The 26544-nt window shown below is 44.5% G+C and overlaps 1 protein-coding gene across 1 annotated transcript in view; it reads left to right on the forward strand.

The window, feature by feature from the left end:
- Positions 1–7185: 7185 nt before the first annotated feature.
- GNA13 (G protein subunit alpha 13) overlaps positions 7186–26544 on the forward strand; it is a 29292-nt gene continuing 9933 nt past the window's right edge. Inside the window, exons 1-2 of the mRNA XM_009563896.2 lie at positions 7186–7582; positions 10030–10256. Coding sequence (XP_009562191.2) covers positions 7300–7582; positions 10030–10256 — 510 coding nt within the window. The 5' untranslated portion in view covers positions 7186–7299. The remainder of the gene's footprint in view (positions 7583–10029; positions 10257–26544) is intronic.

Raw genomic sequence — 26544 nt, forward strand, 5'->3', positions numbered from 1 at the left:
AGCCAATCAGAGACAGCCGCCCCGCGCTCATTTGCATAAAGGCGGGGCGCGGCTGCCGCCCGGGGAGCCGCAAGGAGGGGGCGTGGTCCGTAGGGGGCGTGGTATAGGGGCGTGGTTTGCCGACCAGGAGGCGTGGACTTTGAGTGGGCGTGGCTCGTGGGATGGGGCGTGGTCTGTGATGAAGGGGCGTGGCCTGTGAGGGCTGAGTACTGGGACCAGGGCTGGGTGCAAGAGGCAGGGACTGGGTTGGGACCAGGGCTGGGTATAGGGACCAGGGATTGGATTGGGACCACATCTGGATATAGGGACCAGGGATTGGACTGGGACCAGGGCTGGGTGTAGGGACCACGGATTGGATTGGTACCAGGGATTGGATTGGGACCAGGGCTGGGTGTAGGGACCAGGGCTCGGATTAGGACCAGGGATTGGATTGGGACCAGGGCTGGGTATAAGGACCAGGGATTGGATTGGGACCAGGGCTGGATATAGGGACCAGGGATTGGGTTGGGACCAGGGCTGGGTGTAGGGAACAGGGCTCAGATTGGGACCAGGGCTCGGATTGGGACCAGGGATTGGATTGGGACCAGGGCTGGGTGCAAGGGACCAGGGCTGGATGCTAGGAACAGAGCTGGGTGCAGAAGCCAGAGCTTGGATTGGGACCAGGACAGGGTGCTTGGACCAGAGCTGGGGCCAGGGCTTGGACTGGGGGCAGGGGAAGGGGCTGATGGAGGCATAGCCTGATTCATAGAATCACTAGGTTGGAAAAGATCTTTGAGATCATCAAGCCCAACCATACCTGTCCCCCAACCATACCTGTCCACTACTAAATCATATCCCTAAGCATTTAATCTACCCGTCTTTTAAACAGCTACAGGGATGGAGTCTCCACAACTTCCCTGGGCAGCCGGTTCCAATGCTTCATCACTCTTTCAGCAAAGAAATTTTTCCTAATTTCCAATCAAAACCTCCCCGGCACAACTTGAGGCCATTTGCTCTCATCCTGTCAGTTGTTACCTCGGAGAAGAGACCAACACCCACCTTTCAACAACCTCCTTTCATGGAGATGTAAAGAGCAATGAGAATCATAGAATCGCTGGGTTGGAAAAGACCTTTGAGATCAAGTCCCACTGTACTTGTTCACTACTAAACCATATCCCTAAGCACTTCATCCACCCATCTCTTAAATCCTTCCAGGGATGGGGACTCAAGCACCTCCCTGGGCAGCCTCTGCCAGTGCCTGAGAACCCTCTTGGTGAAGAAATTCTCCCTCATGTCCAATCTGAACCTTCTCAGCACAACTTGAGGCCATTCCCTCTTGTCCTACCACTTATCACTTGAGAGAAGAGACCAGAACCGACCTCACCACAACCTCCTTTCAGGCAGTTGTAGACAGTGATTCTGGAGGGTCCTGGGTGCTTGGCGCTGTATGTGCCAACAGAGCTTGGAAATGGTCCTTACAGGAGTTTGTGCAGAGCTGGTGGTGTTAAGGAGGTGGTGAAAGAGGAGAATCCTCCCTGGAACGCTCCTAGTCTGGAGCCAGGGTAATGCAAGGGCATCCAAGAGCAAGCTGTTGTGAGAGAACGTTGTGTGTGTGCAAGAGGTAAGCAGTGCTTCAGGCATCTGCTCCTGGAATGCCACCAGCCTTGGTGGGTGCAGCTGCGGATGCAGGAGCCAGCTGGGTGGTTTTGGGGAGTCAGTGGCTTTACCACGTGAGGAAATGGTGACTAACGGTGACCAGAGGAAGACCAAGGCGTTCCACAGGGCTTCCTCACTACAGAGCTGTCTCATTGTCAGCAGGTGGGGAACTGTACCCGGCTGGCAGCGCTGGAAACCAAGAGCTCTGGTTTTTCTGGTTTCTTCGGAAAACAGTAGGATTTCCTCTTGCCACCCAGGGCTCAGCGTGCAGGCAGGAGGAGAGGGCTGGATTTGCACTCACGCAGAATCTATTTGTGCCAGAGCTCGTATGAGCATTCCCAGGAATCCCTGCTAGCCATTTGCACTTGAAGCACCTCCACACGCTGCGTGCGTCTCTCCCTGCACACCACAGCCTCCCATCCCTCGCGGGGGTGTGCGCTCACGCCGTGGTGTGCACGGAGAGCCGTGCGTACGCACGCCGAGCAGGCACTCACCCCAGGCTCACCATAACCAGATCCCACTCAGCGCTGCCGGCGCACTCCCACGGAGTCATCCAGGCACATTCATACCTCATGCACATCACACGCTAGACAGTCGAGTCGCCCACGTTTCCCATGTGTGCGGAGCTGTTTCTCGTGGCAGTGCCTTCCCAACCCCACTGTTAGTGACTGCCCTGATGGTACAACCCACAGAAAGCGCTTTGCTGAGCTCCAGCAGAGCCTTCTTCCATTCACAGGAATCCCCTGAAGGCACGGGCTGCTTTCCCAGTCGCTTTGCTGCCCTTGTGGAAGTGTTTTATCTTTATCTCTGCTCCTTCACAGCATCTGTGCAAGCCAGGGCTTTGGAAAGCCTTTCTCTTGTGTTTGCTCTGAGTCACTCCCATGTGAAATCCCCCTGTGAGTCACAGCAGCCGCTGGATCAGACACTCCTTATTTTCCAGGCGGTTTTTCCTCCCTCCTCCGTGCCGCTAGGTGATTTAATGATTATGAGTAAGCTCTGCCATTCCACATGCAAGCATCAAAATTATTGTACCTCATGCTTCAAGGAATCGACTGGGGGCCGAAAGGAGCAGGAGGAGTGTCTTTCACACCCCTGCAGTATCTCATAATTCAAGTGTTGTGCAGCTGTTTGGTTCTTTGAAGCCAAGCTCGGATCACAGCAGCAAAGGTGAAAACACCACCAGTAGCTCAGCTGTTCCTGCAGGACAGCAGGAGAGAGGGAATGAGAGGAAGCAAGAGAAAGGATGGTGAAGGCAAGCAGGTTTTTTTAACGATGATAGCTAACAAAAGCGATTCCATCTATTTAAGAGAGCCAAACGCTGGCAGGAGAATGACATGTCTATGCGTGTAAGTAATTCTTTCGGACATAACAGAGTAAATAGCACACAAGAAGATGCAGCTCCATTTCTTGGGTTGGTAGGCAAACCAGGAAAAGTTACAAACTACAAATGGTTCCTCAGAACCACTGTTTCCCTTGCCTGTCCTGGGTGGTGGAGAGACTTGGAAGTACTCTAGGTGAGGTGTGAACATGAGGCTAAGTAAAGGATCCATCACCAACTGCATGTGCCCCACATTCTTAAAGGAATAAAAATGGTCATTTCATCCTAAAATACTGACTTTAGAAGTTCCCTTGAGAAATACAAGTGTCATTTTAATGAGAAACATTTGAAAACTGGGTCTACAAATGAATCCAGAAAGAAGGAAAAATTCCTCACAGGGGATTCAGGAGAAATAGCTCTGAGGAGCTCAAGCTGAAGTGCGAGCTCTTCAACTTTGCTGAGCTCCAAAGCTGATAATAATTTTAAATCCTGCTGATCTGCTGCCGACACCCCCTCGTAGCTCAGGTGCGGATTTTTTTTTCAGTTTCTACTTTTCCCTGACAAGCTAAAATAAAGCTCAAGAGTATCCCTCACCATTACATAGCAACCACATGTCTTTGCTATCAAGAAGGTCCAATGTAAAGTCAGCAACGATACCATCTGTAAATGACCGAAATCACCAAACACGAGAAGATCAGCGATGAACTGTGTTTCACCTGATGCCCAGGTGAACTACCCCCGCAGTTAATTCTCTACGGCAGATCTGCCATGTGAAGCACGAGGTGTTTAAATCAGATTACACAAGCTTGTGAAGGCAGGAGGTCTCCCGGGTCTCCAATCACGAAACACACACCTGTGGAGAGCAAACAGTTTTACAGTCCTTGGCAGAAGCCGGATGTTTCATGTGTGAATTCGTCAAGAAAGCAAGAGACTTGAATGGTGAGGCTCCACAAGTCCTGCCCTATGGCACCCCAAATAACGACAAAAGATGTTTCCTGAGGAGCCAGCGCCTGCTCTTTACAGTAAATTCAGTGCTACTGATGTAACTGCAAGTTTACATGGATTTTCACACCCTGTGCAGGAGGTACCTGATGCTATAGTGAAAATCCACTCGTGGTCAGTGCATCGCAGGGCAATGGTGCAAATCCACCTGCTCTCCAGAGCTCACAGACTCCTCTCAGCGTGCACCTGAGGCTACGGAGTGTGTCCTGGCCAGGAAAAAAAGCCTAATGAGGGTTGAATTTTGTCCCTCTGTTCTCCTTGTGAACCCGTCATAAGCTGTGCTCATTGTCAACAGAACCACTCACAATTCTCGACAGTTTCTCTGGTGGAAAGCACAGCAGAGGGAATCCCCCCTTTTTTTCAAAGATCACATTTCCTACGTGGTTGCCCCTTCTTCACACATCAGAAGTTGAATCATGCAACACAAAAGGCATGTGGTGAGTAAACCACCTTTCTATCTAAGGAAACTGGGGACGGCCCTGAGGGGAAGGAAGGGGTAATGTAAATGAAGCAATGAGAATGGTACTGTGAGCATCACAAGTAGAGGTTGAATCTCAGTACGCAGTTCCTTCCAGGAAGATTTCAAAGTAGCTTACTGAAAAAAAATATATATAATTAAATAGTGCAAATTGTGGCATAAAGAGAGATGTGACTTCATCTCAGGTCTCCCAGCAAGGCAGTAGTTACAGCAATATCTCTGGAGTTCATTGTCCCGCCTGGAAAGGCATGAGCACTCTAAATGAGAGGCTTCCTTAGCAGCCACATGGGAAAAGCTGTCAGCACCAATGGGCAGCGTTTGCTTCCCATCACTCCTGGACTTTCCAGGCACACGAAAGCAAAGGAAACAAGTGGCAAAGAGGGAGGAAAAAAGCAAAAGAGAGAAAGACCTTATACACCACGCCTTACAGATGAAGCTTGGCTGTTGGGGCGAGAGGATGCAGCTGGGTTAATACCTGACCCAGGACTGAGCTATTTGGCTTCCTCTGCTGAGCTGGATGACCCTGAGCCCATTCCAGTGCCCTCTCTAGGGAACACCGTCATCCCCAGCGCAGGAATAGCCCTTCCCACTTTGCAGCACGCTGAGAACCTAGCCCCCATGCCAGGAGACTGGGGATGGTGTCCCTAGGAGGTTTTGGAGGGCTCACCAGTCACCGGGAATGTGGAGAGGAGGGCAGGCAGCACTGCGAGGAGGCCAGGGACTACCCAAGACTTACGTGACATGGGCAGCTGTTCGTTTTCCCTTAGCAAGGATATTCATTCTTTTTGAAGGAAAACACAAGTGCTGTTACCAGATTCACTTTGCAGACAAGAAGCATAAAAGGACAAACACTGGTAGGATTTTCATTCACTGAAAACTAATTAACTCCAAGGGGTACTGTAGAAACTCAGAAGTCCTCTGCGTTTCTGGGGGTATGATGAGAGCCGCATCCAGGCAGCTAAGATCACTTCCTTTTAAAACTTGGGCTAAAGCTCAGGAGTGACTCGCTTCCACATCAGCACCCAGACCACCAGGATGTGCTTCTTGCAAGACTGTATGAATTTTATACCACATCCTGCTCTCTTATGAGAACTCTTTTTTTGTAAGGCCATATGGAATAATTCACATGGAATTTATCTCCACGTGGGGCCATCCCCTGTCTAAGGTATGAACACTGATACTGGTCATAGACTTTGATGAAGGAGGTCTGCCTAACTGAGGCAAAGTGACATCTCCTTGTGTTAAACTCATCTCAGTTTCCTCAGTTTTGAAAAGTCACATCAATAACTAAAGGAATACAAAAAGTAACCATCATTTTGCCTTTAATTTTACAGACCACACCTTCAGCAGCTGTATGTCGGTGCAGGCAGTGTAGTTTTATCGCCTTGCACTATGCCGGTGTAACTGGTGGCAAATTAGTTTCTAGCTCATGATGCACAAATGACGGCCAGAACAACCATGCTCAGGGACAAGTAGGGGAAGAACAGTTTTCAGCCCTTGCTTGTCACTCGGCCTGCTGTCTGCTCTACCCATCATGGCAACAGCTGCCAACTTTTAGGAAAATTTTACTGTTAAACACTTGAAAATCAGAGTCTTTGTTTCCTCTAACTTGCTAGTGGATAAAAAGTTCCACTCAGTTTTTATTACCACCTGTGGACAACCTCCACATGAGGCCCAGAACCAGAGTGTTTGTCCAGCCTGGTGCCACATCCCAGCAGTTCTGGAAGGCTCTTCAGAGAGAAGCAAAGAGGAACTACGTGCCAGACTATTCAAAGCGCTTTAATGAAACTCCTTTCCCTCCGTACTGAGCATAAAAACTGCTTAGCTGGCAAGCTCCATCCTACCCCCTGACCCATGTCTGACCTTCCTGGCTACTTGCCTGCTCGCTTCCCAGCTGCAGTGGAGCCGCTGCCACCAGGACTGGCCGGGCCTGGGCCTCCTTTCATAGCATGCTAGGTTGGAAGGGACTTCCCAGGATCGTGTGACCCAACCTCTTGAGGTAATACAGAGAATCACAGACTGGTTTGGGTTGGAAGGGACCTTAAAGCTCATCCCATTCCAACCCCCCTGGCAGGGACACCTCCCACTAGATCAGGCTGCTCGAAGCCCCATCCAGCCTGGCCTTGAACACCTTCAGGGATGGGGCAGCCACCACGTCTCTGGGCAACCTGGGCCAGGGCCTCCCCACCCACACTGTGATGAATTTCTCCTGATTATCTCATTGAACTCACCCTCCTTCCAATGTAAAGCCATTCCCCCTGGTCCTATCACCCCACGCAGAAAGTCCCTCCCCAGCGTTCCCATTGCCCATTTCAGCAGCAGGAGCTGCTCCAAACCCTCCTCGCAGTTTTCTCTTCCCAACGCTGATCACGTGCGGGGAGGTGGTGCCCCGCGGTCACGTGACGAGGGCGTGGTGACGCCGGTCACGTGACGGAGAGGGGCGGGGCGTGTGTGGTAGGGGAGGAGGCACAGAGCGGCCCGGCGGCCCGCGGTCACGTGATGGGGCCGTGAGTGGCTCTGGAGCGGGCAGAGAGCGGCCCGCGGTCACGTGACAGGGCCGTGGCTAGCTTTGGAGCGGCCACAGAGGGGGCTGGTGCAGGCGGGGTCCCTCGGTCACATGACAGGGCGTGGCCTGGCCGACGCGAGAGTGCGGTCACGTGATGGGATATGGCCAACGTCGGTCACGTGACGGGAGGCGTGACGGGACGCAGCGCGGGTCGAGCTGGGCGGTGGCGCCCCGCTGTCACGTGACGGGGGCGGGGCCGGCGGTCACGTGGCCGGGCGGCGGCGGCGCAGGCGCGGGCAGAGAGCGCGCTGGTGCGGGCGGGCCCGGCGGCCGCTCCCCTCGCTGGCAGTGCTCGCTAAGATGGCGGACTTCCTGCCGTCCCGCTCCGTGCTGTCGGGCTGCTTCCCCGGCTGCCTGCTCACCAGCGGCGAGGCCGAGCAGCAGCGCAAGTCCAAGGAGATCGACAAGTGCCTCAACCGCGAGAAGACGTACGTGAAGCGCCTCGTCAAGATCCTGCTGCTGGGCGCGGGCGAGAGCGGCAAGTCCACCTTCCTCAAGCAGATGAGGATCATCCACGGGCAGGACTGGGACCGCGCGGCCCGCGAGGAGTTCCGGGCCACCATCTACAGCAACGTGATCAAGGGTGGGTGAGCGGGGCGGCGGCCTCGGGGCTGGAGCTGGGGGGGTTCCTAGGGGTGGGAACAGCGGGACCCTGGGGCTGGAGCTGTGGGGTCCCTGGGGCGGCAGGGATTGGGGGGCAAGGGTGACAGTGGGGAATCTCTAGGGCTGGAGCTGTGGAGCTACTGGGGCGACAGTAGGGGTTCCCTGGGTCAGTAGGCGTTGGGGGGACGGGGGTAAGAGTGGGGGATCCCTAGGGCTGGAGCTATGGAGTCCCTGGGGCTGGAACCATGGGGTCCATGGGGCAGCAGAGATTGGGGGGCAAGGGTGACAGTGAGGGATCCCTAGGGCTGGAGCTATGGAGTCCCTGGGGCTGGAGCCATGGGGTCCTGGGGCAGCAGAGGTTGGGGGGTAGGGGTAACAGTGGGGGATCCCTGGGGTTGGACCTGTGGAGTCCCTGGGGTGACAGTCGGGGGGTCACTGGAGCTGGAACAAGGGGTCCCTGAGGCAGCAGGGTAGGAGGGTCCTTGAGGCGACAGTGGGGGGATGTCTCTGGAGCTGGAGTTGTGGGATCTGTAGGGCGGCAGTAGGAGTCCCTTAGGCTGGAGTGAGAGGGGCAGCTGGGAGCTGGGACTGGAGAGAGATGTTCCCTGGGCTATCAGTGGGGCAGCTTCTGTGGCTGGAGGCATGGGGTCCCTAGGGCAGCAGTGGGGGGGGTCCCTGGGGCAAGGGGAGCCCTGGGTCGCTGTACCCCTGAACGATCAGTGCTTTCATTTCGGGCGCCTTGCCCTTTCTCCTGCCACGGGAACTATGACAGGGGTGGCTGTGGCTCCCATCATGGTGTCAGGGCGAAAGGTGCCGAGCTGCAGCCTTTCCTGGGAATGCGATTGCAGTGCTGAGTGGTACTGGATAGGTGCAGATGCATCTGGAGGTGCAGGAGGACAAGAGGGTCTGGTGCCCGAGGAGGACACACTCCCTACATTGCGCTAGGGTGGGGGAACTGTTGGCCTTGTGTTGGACCCTGGGCTCCATCATCCCTGCTCACTGTAGGGGTGTTGGACTAGATGATCTCTAAAGATCCGTTCCAACCCAAACTATTCTGTGATTCTATAATTAACAGCATCCCGAGCCATCCTCACATTGCCAAAACCTCCACGCATGGCTTCCTTTGGAGCGGGCTCTTGGTTTCACTCCTGTCATCCTTTCTTAATTGCTCATCCTTACCGATTTCCTCTCTCTTATCTAAATCTCTCATTAGATTTTTCAGTTTGGACTGTGTAATTGTTGGACAAAGACTAAACTGAGTTTCTCAAACACCAAAACATTGTCAGGCCTTAGTCCTGCTCTTGAAGGGGTCCAAGGTCCAGGTGTTCTTAGGAAGAATAGTTTGAAACAAGTGTTTATAAATCAAGCCTGGGAAGCTATAGATAGCAAGGCAGAAATCACGAGTGTGGATTATGACCAGGTTATAGTTTATTAATAAAATAAGATACTTCCTGCTCTGTGAAAGTATACACGTAGGAACTGTAGCTCTCTTGAAGACTGCTTTCCTGAAGTCTTTCCTTTTGACAGATAGAAAAAATTGTGGGAAGAGAATGAAGCTTGTAAAAGAACTTTGAACAAGTTTATTATTATACAGCTATTTGTTACTACATCTTGATGCCTTATAATTCTCCCCGGTACTTTACAGTTGCTTATTTTTTCTGGATTTTATTTCTTTCATTTTACTTTTTCACCAGTAAATTTAGTACTGGAATTCATTTCCCTGCATTTCCTTACCAGTATGAGCAAAATGTTGGTTTTTTAAAAGTCCTGAATAAGACAAGTTTATGATAGACTCTTTCTCCTACAGAATATTTACTAAAACAACAAATTTGCAGGGAAGTCTTCAGGTGATGCAGTTCCTTCTGTAAAAATATACTTTTTACAAAGTGCTGTGATTTTTAGTAAATGCTGTCTTCATTTAAACTATATATTACCTAAAAAGTTGGACCAGATGATCCCTGAGGTCTCTTCCAATGTGGCATTCTATGATTTGTGTCCCTGGAAACATTAAAGACAGTGATGACTCTAAATAGATACAACTAGATACCAAGTTAATAAGAATACAGAGACTAGGGAACCTTAAAATAAGCTGTCAGATGATTTGACATACTCTGAACTACGTTTGGTGGGATTGGGGATTTGGTAATTAAAAGTAGCACTTTTCCAAGAGTTAAACTTGTGCTATGGGTATCGCACTGTTGATTGTGGCCATGCTTTTCTCATAGCTGATATATGTGATTTGACATTACCTGAAAATGGAGTGCTTTGACGCACTATTTCAGAAGCTTTCTGTTTCTCTGCTGGGTCGATAGTCGTATTGAGCCTTTACAGAGTGAGTGCCTTGTTTGAATCTGTGCAGGTTTGTAGGCTAGTGAAATAGTAGATGCTGAGAAACTCAAATTGCAATGCTCTTTCATGTTGGTAAAGGTGTAAGAGTCCTCGTGGATGCCAGAGAGAAACTTCATATCCCTTGGGGAGATCCTGCTAACCAGAGTAATGGAGATATGATGATGGCATTTGATACTCGGTCCGTCACGGTGGTGCAAGGCATGGTGGAGACGGCAGTGTTTTTACAGTACCTTCCAGCCATCCGAGCTCTTTGGGCGGATAGTGGTATCCAGCATGCCTATGACAGACGCAGAGAGTTCCAGCTGGTAAGTGAATTTGTGTTTCGGTGTTTTTAATTGAGTGGATGATTCTTGTGTGTGTGTTGTTTTTCTGTAAAATACTGATCAAGCAGCCACCTTATGGATCTTAAGCGTTTTTGCAATACCACAGTCTACTATTTAAACAGATGCATTTAGCTCCTTACCCCACCCTACCACCTTTTTTTAAAAAGCAAGAATAATAAACGGCTTCTGACATAAATGTCCTCATTTCGTATGTGAGAAAGCTGAAGTATAGAGGGCTTTTATGTTTTGTAACAAAGGTAGTACCTGTGTAGTGTTTTTACCATATGGTGATTTTTACCCTTTATTAACTAGTGTGTCGACTTAAGAAAAATGTTGACAGTAAAGGAAGTCTTAACACTAATGTGATTTTTAAGAAAAGATATGCATGGGTTAATGAGAAGAATTTAAAAACCACTCCCTTCTCTATTCCAATTCGAGCCATCTAGCAAACATTCCCTCTATATACTTCCTGTTTAATTTTGAATGTCTGTGTTAATACTTGTGTAATGAAATTTTTGTTATATTGAAGTTCTCAGCTGAAGATGGAATATACAATTCAATAGTGGGGTTGATAGAGCATATACAGTTTAATAGTGGGGCTAGAAAGGAAAAAGGAACATCTTGATTCTAAAGCCAAAACTTTAACTGTCCCTGACAGCTAGAAGTCCCTTTGCTCCACTTCCATTCAAATGCCGCAAAAGGAAATGAAGAATGAGTTATATTTGCTGTTTATGTGTTCATATGGTTGTGTAGTAAATGCCAGGGGCATAGGGTTTTGTAGGGGTGGGGTTTTAGAACCTTAAAATAGATTAAATCTGTTCCTGTAGGTCTCTTAAACCTAAGTGGCTTTGTGTTTTTCTGTCTTAAAAATAACCTTTGTGTTAGTGTGAATCTGAACAATAGCTGATGATGTCTCCTGTTGAGCTATTATGAGTGGTTGTGTAATCATACTCTGACTTAAATAGGTTGTGTAAATACTCTATAAATGTGTATTGCCCTGGTCGTGGAATGCCTTCTAGAGACTGCAGAATGGGCAGGTGCCTGAGGAGCCAGTCACCTATCCAGCCCAGTTCTGGGCTTTATAAATCAGTTCATCACGAGACTGTTGCTCCGTGCATTTTGCCTTCGAAGTGATCATAGAATTGTAATTGCTCTGCTGTCGTCAAGATCCTCTTCTGGTGCAGATGTGACTTCTAGTGACGTAACTGCTTTGCTGGAGTGATCTGGTTTTAAAATTCGTTAAACAAAGTAATTTTTTTTTGATTAGGCATGTCTAGTGACTTCAGGCTCAGTAGCAAAGGGAAAGGGAGCTATTGCTACTCTGTCGGCTTGAGCCTCTGAGGTTCTTTCCATAACTGAAGTATGTGTAGAGCTTCGCTTTGAGTAAGACTTGAAAAATGTGTTTTTCTCAATCCAACAGAAAAAAACTATTGCTTTTTTTTTTTAAATCCCTAAATCTGTGTAATGTTGTCTACAAAAATATGTATGGATCATGTTGTGCTTAGGCAGAACTCAAGAATTTATCTTTTAAAGTGCTCTTAAATAGTTGAGTACTGTCCTAATACTAATTTTTGAAAGTAAGAAAACTACTTTGTTTATACTTGCATTGCTTCAATTCCTAAATCCTTTCAAAATCTCAAGCAGAGATATTTATGCCAAGTTATAAACATGAGAAAAAAAAAAAGAAAAAGACGCTGAATGATGTCATTGTATTGAGTGCAGAAAGTGTGATCAGTGCCAGCCAAGCATGCAGTGTCAGTTTTACCCCAGTAAGCATCAGGCCTAAGTTGTGACAGTTCTGGCAGAATGGCTGAAAACAGTTTGTATTTTGCTGTACCTGCTGACAGGCTTTGTAGAAGAGTGTTCAAAGTTTTGTTATGTGCCATGATATGGAAGGATGACACAAATGGTTAAGGAGGGAGTGACAGGATCTGGAGGTAGAGCACGGGGTAGTTGGAAGAGACGCAGACAGCTCAGTTGTGTTGAGTACTGATTCTCGAAGTAAGGGTTCAAGACTGAAAATTGTTTGCATTGTAGAATGCAGAATAAGAGAAAAATGCTATTCTGCTTCCAGTTCAACTGCTTGTGGCAAAAAACATGTAATGAAAGGAGAGAGGTTGGTAGTCATTGGATGCATAAGAGAGAGAAAAGTGACAATAAAAGTGTAAGATGATGGGACTGGACATGGTAGAAGAGTGCTTTTTTGGCTATATATACTTCTTTCTTGACTGTTGAGTAAGTTTTTTCACTGGACTGAGTTTGACACAGCACTGAAAAACATGGTTCCTATTAAGAGAGCACGGGTAGGAATGCTGGGAAAGTCTTGTTTGTCATGGGAGTAGGACACTTTGGCACAAAGGTACATGTGAAACTGAAGAACAGAGCTGTGGTGGGTAAGCAGTGAAAAATGTCAATGTTTACATAGAAATCCTGGAGAAAAGGAAGCAAGAGTATGTAGTTCTAGAAGGCATTTGTAGCTTGGACAGGTAGAAAGTACAGAGAAAGAGGTTTTAAGATTAAAATTTCTATGTGTACATGGTTAAAACTTAAAGATATATATACATTTGTGAGAGACCATAGAGCTGTTGCTTTATTCGTTGTTCTCCATCTTTCACTTGCAATGCCAGAGATGGTGCTAGGGGCCTAACGAAACCATGTGGTCTTTTTATAGCAGTGTAGGAGGAGGGGGGAAAAACAGAAGTTGGTTGTATTCTAATGGAATTGGAAATCAGCATTTCCATGCCTAGTGTACTGGAGCGTCCTTCCTAATTTTGTTAACTGAATTGATCATGGGGATAGACAATAGGATTTATTTTCATTGGTATAAAAATAGGGGCTTTCTGGCCACTAACAGCATTTATGAAAATTAATTCATTCACCCTTGTGTTGTGCGTTAAAACTGGAAAGAGCTAATTACAGCTTAGTACAGTATATACCACTTCAGTACTTCTCAGGTGGTTAATGTTATAATCCCTCGTATTTTATTACAAACCATTCATTCAGGTAATTGTTCCACTGACATGGTTAACGGAGGTCTGTTTCGTCTCTGCTGGTTAGTTAGTTCCTGTAATTTACACTTGGGAATCTCGTCGTCCTCAAGCTTTCTCTCCATCTACAGACTGTATTTCTGCTGTGGCCTCTAGTCAGAGGCTAAGGTGGATTAGTTACAGAGCTAGCCTAACACTTTCTGACATGTAATTAACGTTTCAGCTTTCTCATTGCAAGATTTCCGGTAAAAAGCTCCTGAAATGACTTGGGCAAACACACCCATTATCTTAATTCTGCAACACACAAACCGATTTAACTAGGCATTTCCTAGCTTTTTTATTTATATTCATGAGCTATTCAATTGTGTGGTGGTAGAGGTTTGCTGTTCTCATGGAGATTTGCTTTGAGGCACTGGCAGCTGAGGCGCGTCCAAGTGCTGGTGCTGGTAACCCGAGGAAAACATGCCTGTGTCAGAGCACAGTTGAACACTGCCTCTTGCTTCCGTGCATTTGCTGCAAACTTGCCTGTCTTGAGTTTGCTGCTACAGTTGTTAACAGGAAAGCATTTTGAAGCAGCGTCCAAGAGTCTGCCAGTTCTCTGAGAGTGAAAAAGTGGGATGAGAGCCGTGTAGCTCAGGTGCATGATAAGTTTTGAATGTTTTGAAAGTTTGTTCTATTTCAAGATAACTTTTGGGTGGATTTGGATGTTTGCTATCAGCAATTCCTCATCTTTGGAGAGAGAGCTTTTGCCGTTCTTGGAAATTACACTGAATGTTGATGGGCACAAGCCTGCAGTGCGCAGGGGCAGTGATGACACTTTCTTCTGTCTGCATTTGCATAGAGGCGCAGACAGAGATGATGCAGTAAGGATGATTGGATCTGCAGTTACCTCCTGTTTACTTCTGTGACATGTCTGCAAGTGCTAGATCAGATTATGGAAGACAGGAAAAGGCGTGTTCAGCTTGAAGTTCCACTGCTAGCTTTGCTGCAGCTTCTCTAGTATTTTTGTGTTGCAGAGTAGTATTTTTGGAGAGTGTTGTTCAGATACTGGAAGTTTGTATTTTATCTGATTCTGCTTGGGCTTTTCTGGATTCTGTCTGGAATACAGGTGGAGCTGTCGTACACACAAGAGCATTAAATTAGCTCTACTGGAAATAACGAGTCCTTGAATGACCACTGCAAAGTATTAGTGAAATCTTTCAGGTGCATAGGCGACACGTGGAGATGACTTTCATCCCTCCCTTTCCCAGATGTCTTGGTTATGGGTTTGGGTGTTCAGTTGTCCCACTCTGCTTGGAGTGTGTAGGTGGTGCTTCTTCTGGGACATGCTTGATTGCTAAACTGCTGGCAGAAAGTTTCTCAGACTGATAGAAGAACCTTCTCAATTACAGATTTGAGATCAAATCATTCAGTGTTTCTGTAAACATATGCGTTGATTCTTTGGGCACTTAATCGTATAATTCAGAGTTACTTGATTTTCAATACAATGTTGTAATTACACTGAATAGTGCTTAGATTTTTGTGGGGAAAACAGAACAGCTGTGGCTTTGTATGTGTTGAAATATGAAATATTTTCCCCTCTTTCCCCAGTTAATAGATCTGCCAAACACCAATTCACGGGATGGTATGTGTGCAGTGAACCTGAGTCCTTAGAGCCTTGCAAAGGTTAGAGCTTCTCACCATCTTTTCGTCTTTGTGTGAGGATTTATCAAAGACTGTTGCTGTAACTATGGAAAGAAAAGTGCTTTAGAAATTTATACTTAAAAATCCTCAGAAAGGACTCGGAGTTCTTGAGGATTTGCTTTTTTTTTTTTCCCCAGTGACAAGATAATGCTGGCTTTGAGTTTGTGGTAATAAGGCTCCATATAGGGATTAACACTAGAGTCAAACAGTAAGAAGGCTTGAGTTTCCTTCTTGTTGGTTTGTGGCCAGAAACCCTTCAGTATGTGTAGTACTGCTTTGGTAAGGGGAATTGACTGTACTATTTTAATTGAGATGAAGGATCTTCAGGTGATCTGATACCGATTTTGCACAAAGTGCCTTTTTTTTTTTTATCATTTTCCAGACTGGGGTTAGGATTTCTGTTTCAGCCTATGTGCGTCACTGTGCCTTGAAAAGCTATTTCTGGGACTGCCTTCTTCCCTTTCCACTATTCTTCTTTTCCTGCCTGCTGACTTGTCTTGTTAGCAGTAAAATACTGGAGTATTTGGAGAGGAGTGGTCTTGTATTGCTGATCAGTGTTGCAGAGCAAGCTGGTCTGGTTTTGCTGAAGAAAATCTTTGCCACGATTTTTTCTGAATGTTACTATTTTTCTTTCTTAAATTCTTCCATTTTGTTACAATTATTTTTAAGCAGGGATGTGGCTGTGGATTGAGGGGTCTTTTCAGTGGGAGCTGTCTTGCTGTGGGTATGTTAGCCCAGCATACCAGTGCCAGATAGAAGCATGACAAGTTGTCTTCCAACCAAGAATGTTAGCAGCTTTTCAGTCTTGTGCACCACACTTAGCTTGCATAAGTTTATCTTTTCTGTGGAGGTTCAGTGCAACTTCTGAGGATGAAAATACTAATTTGAAGTGGATTTGGTTATCTGTTTATGGGGAGTTGCTGCTTTTAAAATGCAGGCTTTCACAGTACATTGTGGGAGCACGGTGATGTGCTCTGCCTTGAACAAGCTATATCATGTTGATAATCGTGTGCCTTTGTCTCCAAAATGTTCTGTTGTAGAGGACTAAAAGGTGACCTGCTTTTTGCAAAAATCTGTTTTTCTGTAACTGAGCCTTGGTTAAATCAAGATAAAATATAAGTGCCCCTCTGACTATGCTGTGCATGCCAACAACCTCTAAAGATTTCAGAGGAACAGACTTTCTCAGCCTTTCACACATCTTGAATATGTGAACCTGTTCTCAGCAGATCCTTTTAAATAGGTGCAAACGTGTTAGATGAGCTTTTGCTGCTTCTGCTGCTTTTGGTGTAACATGAGACCTTGGTACAAACATTCATCCAGAGCCCATTCCCTTGCTGGCTGCAAGGTCCAACGTGTTGCTACCTGTAGAACTGTCTCATTACATTACTTCACAGAATTTAAATGTCGCAATGGCTACACCGTTCTCTGTCTATTCAGAAATTACTTACTAAATATAAGATGAATCTACACTACAAAGTCCCAGTTTCCATAGCTGTCAGCATGTCTCCATGCTGGCAAAACATGTGGTGTGAATGCAGGCGTGATCTTCCATCTATGTAGGTGAAATGAATTTTGCACCGGAGGCAAAGAATATGGAGTGATCTTTTTCATATGTAAATATGGGATCCTTTAGGTTTATAGTGCAATGCCAAGGGCAGTGTTGATTTGTGCTGCTGTTCCCTAATTTAGGCTTACTGAAACAAGACTTCAGCCTTAGAGGCTAGCTAAGTCTGCTCTCACTCAGTACATATTATACTTGGGTTGTGTTTGAGTGGCTGGTTTTATTGTCTTTGTTGACCTAAACTTCAGTGCATGATAAAAGCTATTTAAAAGTTCTGTGTTCATGCTGCACCTCTTATGCAGAACCAGCAAAGTGTTAGGAAGCTTCAGCTTGTGGTAGCGGAGAAAGTTGTTTAAAAATGTGAGAACACGAGTGCAGATAAGGTGACCAATAAAATAACTATACTCGTGTTTCATGGAGAAAAGCAAGGCAGTGTCCATAACAAAGTTGGGTCTACTGACACTTTTTTTGCAGGTATCTGGAGTTAGCACAGACCACTTGAGAAGTTCAGAAGGTGCAGAGCCTGCCCTTGTGCAGAGCAGCAAGCTCCATCACTGGCAGTGCTGATGGAGTCTGGCCGATTGCGAGTGTTCTGTAGTGCTCTGGAGTATGAAGCCTTTGGTTAAAATATCTTAAGGTGAATAAATAGAACACAATATTAGTTAACCTAGTAGCTTCGAACAATAAATGTATTTAATCCAAATAAAAATATCTGAATAATCCTGGAGACTGAGAGTTCACCCTTATATTCTACAACCAAAGTAGTTTCACAGAGCAAGTTTAAATGGTGACTAAAGAAAATTATTAATACTCTCTCACCAGCCAGAGAATATTGTCTCCACTTGCGTGTCTGCATTGACAATAAATATCAGGTAATACAGCTGGAAAAGTCAAGGAACTTTAAATATAGAAAACAGTCTGTATTGTTTGTCATCACAATAACTAACAACTACAGCTATTTCAGAAAAGAAAATTATTGGACTAGATAATAGGCAGCAAGCTGACTTCTAGACCCCTTAATTCACTGTAGCATGCTGCGCTCTTGTCCATCACAGTCTTTCCCAGTGCTTCATAGTCTCCTTAGTTAGAATAACTGGAATATCATGCTCCTCTTTGATGACTTAACTAAGGAACTGAAAAGACCTCAGATAATTTTTATGGAGGAGAGGTACAGGAATGTGTAATCACACGTGAGTTTCTGTATCTTTTTCCTTTGGTTAGTGGTGCCAGAGAAATCATTTTAACCAAATGGACGGGAGTCTCGGCAGACTGCCTGGAAGCGCTTCTCTCTGGGCACACGACGGTGTTTGATCACCTGCTGGTGACCAAATAAAGAGGATGCAGAATTTCCAGGCGAGGAAGCACTGTTCACCGACACCATCTGTGATTCAAAATATGGACACAAAACAGTGTGTAAAATTTGGTGAAGAGTGATCTTCTAAAATTTTACATGCCAGTAGTACTGGAACCGTTAGCTGTTTTTACTAGCAAACAGTTGCATTGTTGCTCTAGTGGTTAATTTCCAGATTTTCTATTTTTCAGTTAACTTCTAATATAAAATTTTACAAGCCAGTGGAATGTCTGCAGCCTCTTGGATGCTGCTGCTGTCTTGGGGTCTTGCGTACTTCACTGTTACTATCTCTGCTTTAGACACAGCTTTTACTCATTTTTAAAAATATTAACATTCACTTAATGGAATACCATGATCTTTCACAAAGTGTAGTGAGTTATCACTGAATCTTGTCAGACAGCCTGTAAAAAGAGCTGGTACATTAGCATGTCACTGTTTGCAAAAAGAAATACCAGAAGAACTTAATTGAAATGGATTCTGCTAATTGAGGCAGAGGAAGGAACTAAATAGTGTTTGGTCATCTGGATTTCTCATGAGGCTGAAATAGAAACCAAATGTACTTTAAAACTGAATCCTAGTGATACTTCAGTGCATGCATCAGTTTCTAGTGTACAGTTTTGCTTCTGAAATGCTGCGATTTAGTTTACAGAGTATGCAATAGTGGTCTTTTCAAGTATCTTAAAGTTCTTTACGGCCAGTTTTAGTACGGATGCGTTTCCACATGCCAAATATTTGTCATGGTTTTGGGAGCCTTTGCCAGTCTTGTACAACTTGGAAGCAAGTAAAGCTCTAAATGATGGATGGCAGATTTGCAAACTCGCTACTGCTTGAGCATTAGATTAAATGCAGTTTGAGTTGCAAACACATGAAGTCATGGAGCCAGTGGGTCAGTGCACTGAAAGAAGAGCAAATGTTTACAGTCTGGTTCCAGTCTGTTTTGTGTGGAAAACATCTGAAGTTTATACAGATGCTTCCCAGAGTGTAAATAGTAATTGGGAGGTGGGTGTTTCGTCTTGGTCAGTGCATATATTCATATGATTTCTAGGTCAGCGTGTGCACCATGACTGGGAAGATTTTTCATCAATGAAATTTGAAAATCTTTTGCAAAGTATCTGTCTTTCCTAAAGTAAACTTTCTGGGAGAAAAATTTGGATCGTAAATCCTTACTGAGGGAGACGGTAGATGTTTGAAGAAAGAAAGTGCACCTGATCTTGTGGACAGCTTATCCCAATTTGCTTGCGTGGACTAATTTCTATTCAGGTCCTGGCACACAGAAACATCTTTGTCAGATGCTCTGGTTCTGCATGTGTTGTGTCCCATGTGCCATTTATTGCATTTCCTAAACTGGCTCTGATCCCTAGAAGGTGCTGCTGTAGACTTGAGTTTGCTTCATATTTGGAAGCATTGGCAATTCTAAGGAAAAAGAGATGTGGGGATAAATATGACGTATTTATCAGGTTTTCAGTTGTGGGAAGGAATCTCAACAGACTCTTGGGTTTTGCTCTTATGTTGTACAAACGAAACATCACTTCCTATCACTCAAAGCTGTTCAGTTTCTTAAAATGCCCAGCTGCTTAGAGAATATAAGCAAGTAGGTTTCCAAGTAGTCTTTCAGAATTAGTTGGAAGTATAATAACAGAGTGCCTTGAATGGAAGAAATTGTAGTTTTGTAGTCTTAAATGGAATGGTATTTCGTGCCTAAAAGCTGTAATGAGTTTTCATCTGTTTAAGCAAGTTTTATTAAGAACCTGGCAATTGCATCAATTTTTTCAGGAGAGGGAAGGGATACCCAGCTAAGAAAAATGAAATTGGATTTCTTGCCTCTTAGGAAAGTAATTCAAAACTGAAACAGTTTACTTTGTAGTCTACTAGCATGGACATTAAGTTCTGCCTAGCACTTGATCCTGTCTTCATTTGGTTAGTTCAGATTGCATTTATATCTGAAACAGTGGAAAGGCTGTACTGATCGGGGAAAATCAGAGATTGAATTATCTAAGTAATGACACACTTTGAAGGGTAGTGCAAAATTGAGTTCAGTGCAAGAAGAAGAAACAGCTGATGCTGAGCCCTTACGTGGACTGTTTGGTTCTGGACTGTCTTGCACACAGCTTGGCTTTCCTCTCCTCTTTCACTCCCAACTGCTTGCGTACGGCAGCTGGAGCAGATGCTCCTGGGTACCCAGCAGATGGCAGGTGGTGCTGGGTGGTTGTGGTGCAAGAGCTCAGGTTGGCGTGCTCTGTCTGCCTTCATTTGTTATCCACGTTTTGAGAATGGTGGATTAATTGGATTACATGGTAAATAGGGGATAATAGATTAAAGAGATATTATTGGGTTAAAACCCTTCTTAAACCCATTCACCTTTCTTTGTTAATGCCATTATGCAAGATGGAAAATGTCAGTCATGAAATAAACTCAGTGTGACTCCTTCCTTTCTCAGTGCCTTTCTAGCTTCATGCTGTTGAGCTTTCTCCGCCCAATATGGTCTGATTGTTATGAATACAAATTCTGCTCTGCTACCAAAAGATTTTGCAGAACATTACTTCTGTGAGTCAGGATTTCAACCTTTCCTTTTTTTGGGGACAGATAATCAGCATGTGTGACCTGAACGTAAGGCAGGTTTCACTTCTACACTGTGTGATGCAGTTCTGATTGCTCCGACAAAAGTCAAATATGACTTGAACTGCATGCAGGAAGTGCCAAAAAGAGGAAATAGGGGAGTGCTCACAGAGGTGGGATGAGCTGTGACGCATTTGGTGCGTGTATTGGTGGAAAGCAGGATTTTTTTGTACCCCTGCATGCGTAAATGTAGCCTATGTCTGAAACGCTCCAGTCTTACAGAGAAGCAGCAATTAATCCCAATAAGATAAAATTTATCTTTGAAAATGGGCGTATCAGATGTTAATGACTACTCAAATGGTTGAGCTGGAGGGAGGGAAGCTAGGAGATCCTGAAATGTCTGATCTGGATATATGGTAGCTACTTTAGGCCTTTTAAGGCTGGTCTGTTAATGCTTTCCCTGGCAGCAGTGCTGTTCTGAAGCAGTTTGCTGTTCCTCCTCGGGCAGGCTGGAGTTGGTTTCGCATGGAGCACTTGGCTGCTCTGCATGTGGCTGCAGTAATGCCAGTGTGGGCATAAATGGGGACTGATTTGCTTTGGTGGGAGTGCCAGTTTATGCTGGTTTTAACATAACTGTGGCCACAATTAACACTCAAAGAAAGGAAACGTACTTCTCTCCAGGAAATGTGTGTGTTTTGTGTTAGCACAGTCTCAAATATTTTGACCCAGACTTGCAGTTTGGTAAGTAAATATACTGTTGCCTTTAGCACAGTCATTAAAAATTAGTTATTATCTATGCTTATTGTAAACTCCCAAAACACTGCAAATAAAATTGCTGCTTAAACAGAGAGCACTGTATCAAGCATTAGCACGTAGGAGTGCAATTGGGAAACAACTTGCTTCCCCTCACCTTAGGAGACTTCAAGCAAGTTGCTGAACTCCTGTTATAAAATAAGGAATATATCTGGTTTTAAAATACAGTTCCTTGGATAAAGTTACAGGTATGCATGTATACAAGTTGTGTCCTATTCTGTTGTCTGGGACATGTTTGAAATTGGAATTCTCATTAGAAAGCACTGAGAACAGTGACTGGTGAGAGAAGTTAATTTGTAGAAACTTGAAAGTTGTGAAGGAACCAAGATTATTTTAATTTACTGTCAAGTCTGAGACCAGTAAAAGAAACCAAACCAATTTAATGTCTCGACACAAGATTTAGTTCAGCTTCCACTGGTCTGACAAACAAGACAATTGTGGATTTGAGCTCAGTAGTACAATCAGGGCAAGGTGCATTCATGGCATAAACGTATCATGTGCATCATCTGCTTCTTTTGTGCAATGTTACAGACATCCCTGATTGGTGTGGAGGGGGAGGTGGTTGAGCTGCTCTCTAATACCTTTCCCACTAGGAAATCTGCATTGATTTGACTAAAATAATTCTCCATTAATTATCTCTGTGCTTATTGCTGAAATTTCAGAAGACATCTGGTGAAACATCAGTAGCGGTAGTATTGACTTGCAGTCAGTCTGTTTTCAAATCAGCTTGGGGCAGGGTGTCAAGAAAATAAAGGTTAGAGATTATCTTCTCTGGATTCTCTGTCAAAATCCTCTGATGTGGATTTATCTAGATTAAGCCAGTAACAGAAAAATACTACATGTAATGAAGTGTATGGTGCAAGGGCTACTAGAGTGTTGTAAGATGCAGAATATTAAGGCTCTGGTTATTCCACCATCATGTTTCTTCCTTCAAGCTGCTTTTCCCATCTTATGGATAGTTTGGTTTGGTTTGCATGTCAATTCAGGCATGTACATGCCAGCCCAAAAACATTGTGTATACCTGTTCTTAGTCTAAACTAGGCTTTCTTAAAAGCTTTTTTTGTTGTTGTTTTTATTTGTTTGTGGTTTTGTGGGGTTTTTATTAAATAAAATGGGAAGTCTTTGTTTTTCTTTTCCCAGAAATTCAAGTCAAGTCAGGAAGAGAAAATGCTTAGTGGTTCCTATAATTTTGATCTAGAGTTACTAAGTTATATCTCCTCCTTTCTTTAAATATCTGAGTTATTCTTTCAGATATTTACTAAATCTTGTCAGTTCAGTATGTTCCACTGAACTTGCAGCCAGACTTAGATGGTTTGATAAATTGCATGTTTCATTAAACCTTGTGATGACTAAATCTTGATTTGATGCTTTTTCTCTCTCTCTCTTTTTAAGTGATCGCTGTTGGAAAAAATGTAGTGTCTGTGTTCCCCTCGTGCAGCTAAAAAGCTATTTGGCTGTGCTAAGGTTTCAACAAATCATATTTAGATTGCTGACATCGTTTTCATGGAAACTAAATAAATTGGTGCCACTTCCTGGGTTTGAGAGATGTGTTCATCTGTTGTGTGTTTCATGTCGGCTTTTTTCTTTTTTCCTCCCCAAAACTATGTTTGTGGTTGCTTTGCTTTAGGCACTAACTAGCAACACTTCGGTTGGTGATCTTGCTCTGTGCCATGTTTTGTTTATAAAAGATAACTAATCTGGTTTACTTAAGAAGACCACAGGAACAGCTATAATACACTGTTGTCTTGCAGGTAAATGACTGATAGGTGCTGTGACCCTGTCTTTGTAGAAAGCGTGCGTTACATAAAAATAGAGGTATTCTACATGCATTCTACAGGCATGGGCAAGACTAGTTAAAATAAATGCAGCATTGTAAGGGAAACATGAAGTACTTGATAGGAATAGGATTTAGTTGTGCTTTCTTGTAAATCCCTTGTATGTTCATGATGAAATGCCTTGGCTTGGCTTTCTTCACTAAGGATCTCAAGGCTCCAGGAGGCACTCAAGCTGGTTTAAATCAAACCTTTCTGAAAATGGAATACTTGACAGTTATGAATAAAGTTATTTAACAGTCAACTTCCTGTGGTTTACATGCATTTCTGCATCAGGAGGAGGCTGAAGGGCTGCAGCTGAGATGAGTGTGCTCCATCTGAACAAAAAAGGACATCGTCTACAGGCAATCAGAATGATTGCTTAAAATCTGATTTTCTCATGGGATTTATTTTGATACTGTAATGAGCAAAAGCACAGTCACCTCGTACTGAAGATCTTTGAAGCCACTTTGTAGGCCATTCATTCTGTTGTGTTGAAGTGTGTTTGAGAAGTTTGCTTTATTGCAGTATGTCAGCATGCGTGTGAGAAAGGTGCTCAAGCCTGCATTTGACTTTGTCACTTCTGTTGGCACCTTTGGGCTTGTGCTTTTAAGTTAAGTAGAAGGAAGCGGGCAGTGGGCAAGTATGGCTCAATGGAATGGTTCCTGCAGCATAACAGCTCGTTGGTGAGCTTCAACCACACTTCAGAAGTTTGCAGCTCAGAACTGCTCAACTGTAAAAATTACTTTAAAGGCTTTACCTGCATTTAAAAAAAACACTGTAATTTCATTAGTGACTAATTTAAGACCTTCACATCACTTTTTTTTTTTAACTAGTTCTTTAATTTAAATTTCCGTCATATGTGGTCAGAGAACATGAGTGGGAGACAAAAGGTATGTAGTGGAGAGCTACAGAGTTTTTCAATTGGAGCAGATCTTGCAGTTTCTCAGTCTCCTCTTGATTTCATCCGTGCTGTGGCTCCTTTGTGGCACCTCAGCAGCACGCTGAGTCCTGCAGCAGCCACGTGGCAGGGCTAGACACGGTGAGCCACACCGAAGTCAGTGGGGCAGAATGGGGAAAGCCAGTTTCTATTTTTCTAGTCATCTCGGCTAAACCAGAGAGTTTACAGTTGGTCTGAAGGGAAATGATAGAATGTGACAACTGTGTATTGAATACAGCCATTTAAATATAGCCCTCGTCATCAGTTTACAGAGTGAGATCTGGTTCTGTATCTGGTATCAAAAAGAGTAGCCTGACACAGAAGGTGTCTGTGGAGTTGTCCTACAGGATTGTGTCTTACTCAGTTTTAACAATTGCTGGCATTAAGGCTTCTCTTGTTGTGTGGTAGGTTTTTCAGTGAGTTTCGTTTCAGTATTGCAAGAAATACGTAGGTTCAGCCCTCTGGAAAGGGATCGGAGGTCCTGCTCGGCTGCTTTGTAATGCTGCCTTTTCGAGCTTGTTTAAAATGGGTCAAAACTCTGCAGTCCTACAGATGCAGTGCATTGTGATAACAATGGGTAGTTTGTAGTTAGCAGAGCTTAGCCTGCTGATACAAAGATGTCCAGATCAGATAGAAAATTACCACTCATCAAGGCACTGGCTGGCAGCTCTGTGATATGGAGAGGAGTCTGGAATGTGATAGGAGAACAGATGACGAATTTGAAGCTGTTGTTAAGTTCTTTATGCCATGCAAACTGATAAAAGCAAATGGTTGAACAAATTCTCTCTTTAAATGCAGAGTTGAGTCACATCGGTGCTTGCTTGGTGTGTTGTATTAGTTGTCTGAGTAGATTTTCATAAGGGAAGAACCCAGTGACTGAGCTGAAGATTGGAGGAGGGAAACGTGTATGTCACTGCTTTATGAACTGTATTATGCTTGTAACTGATCCCATTTATAGTTCAGTCTCTTTGAGTTTCAGGATGGCTGTCTTGATACTTGTCTGCTGTTGACTTTGATACATGACAGCCCAGAGAGCCAGGCAGTCTTCTCGGTGTGTTTCCTGCTGGTTACGTTGCTGTTGGATATGTGGCTCTGGAGCATTGCTGTTGCTGCAGGCCAATATATTTTGCATTCTCTTTTTGGGAAATCCCCTCTTTTGGGAAGCTGCTTCTGAGGCTTTTTTGTGACCTTTACGGGCTGTGGCTTACTCCTCTGCTCCAACTGCTCAATCCACTTTAGTAGCAGTAAGCCTCAGGACTTAAAGGCAAGGTAGTAAGTCATGCATTCCGGTACTGCAGAGTTAATGCTTCTTTAGGGAATAGGCATTGCTGTAAGTAGTATAAAAAAGAGCTGTCTAAGATTAAAATATTGTGCATGCATACATACTGCCTCTGAGACCCACGTATTCCAGAATAAATATCTCCACTTAATGACCCTGCAACTTCACTGCCTTGTACCCAGTCCTGTTGAGAAGGGAGACTTGCCAGTCTGACCTTAAAGTTTATTTTGTCTTAATGTTAGCTACAGACAGTGGTCTTAGTACTTAGAAGGTCTCAATTCTCATCCTGTGTCCCTGCTTGGGAAGCTTGATGGATTTGTGCATCAAGGTTGTGTATTTTTATTTTCTGTGAAATAGGAATGCTTTTCTCCTTACAAGATTGAGGCTGGAATGGATTTCTGAAGTGCTGAAAAAGATGTAGGTATAAAATATGGCTATGATTGCAAGCAGTTGCTGCTGTGTGCCACCAGACTTTAAAATAGTTGATGTTAGTGCTGCAGTTTGTCACCCTAGAGAACATTGGTGATGTTAAGCCAAGAGTTGGACTCTTTCCCTGCAGGTGTGTCGAGCACAAGGCATGTTTCAACCAGAGTTCCAGTCTTGCCTAATTAAAAGTTGATGTTCAAACTGCACACTTAAAGGTGCGGTATCCTCTTGTACTCCATAATTTTTTTTAGTACCTGGAAAACTTGCCAGGGAACCTGGCTTATATGTCTGCCAGAACCCTTTTTGGACTGTTATTTACCCTATCCTACTTTACTGGTGCTTAGATGACACACTTTAATATTGAGGTTTGATAGTCTTCGTAGATAAGTTTGCAGAGTTCAAATTCAAGTGAGGGGAAATCATTATCAGGGTGTAACTGCTATCCTAATTCACTTGTCTGGTCTCGATGTAGCCACTCTAGTCTTGGATGCCTCATGAATTTCTCATCAAGAAAATTCATTCAGAATCCCTGCTTTTCCATATGCAGAGTGAAAGCACAGATGGTTTATTTTCTGTATTTACTATAAAGTAGGTTACAGCTTGGTAATCAAGAGCTTTCAAAAGGAAGCGTGTTTCTGCTTCTGTCATGATGCGGAGAATGCTTTTCTTCACGATAAATACAATCTGTTTCTTACCTATTGTGAGTGAACTTGGGTTTGGCACCGTCCTTGTAACAGTTCTTCCTTAATCCCAGCACCCAGTTCTGGGGGCTTAACTGTAGTTCAGGCTTACAATAAAAAATCTTTCATTCTGCATTACTGGAGGGATTAAAAACTGCATGTATGACTTGCAAGGCTTGAATC

Source organism: Cuculus canorus, chromosome 18 (assembly GCF_017976375.1).
Source record: "Cuculus canorus isolate bCucCan1 chromosome 18, bCucCan1.pri, whole genome shotgun sequence".
Classification (NCBI taxonomy): domain Eukaryota; kingdom Metazoa; phylum Chordata; class Aves; order Cuculiformes; family Cuculidae; genus Cuculus; species Cuculus canorus.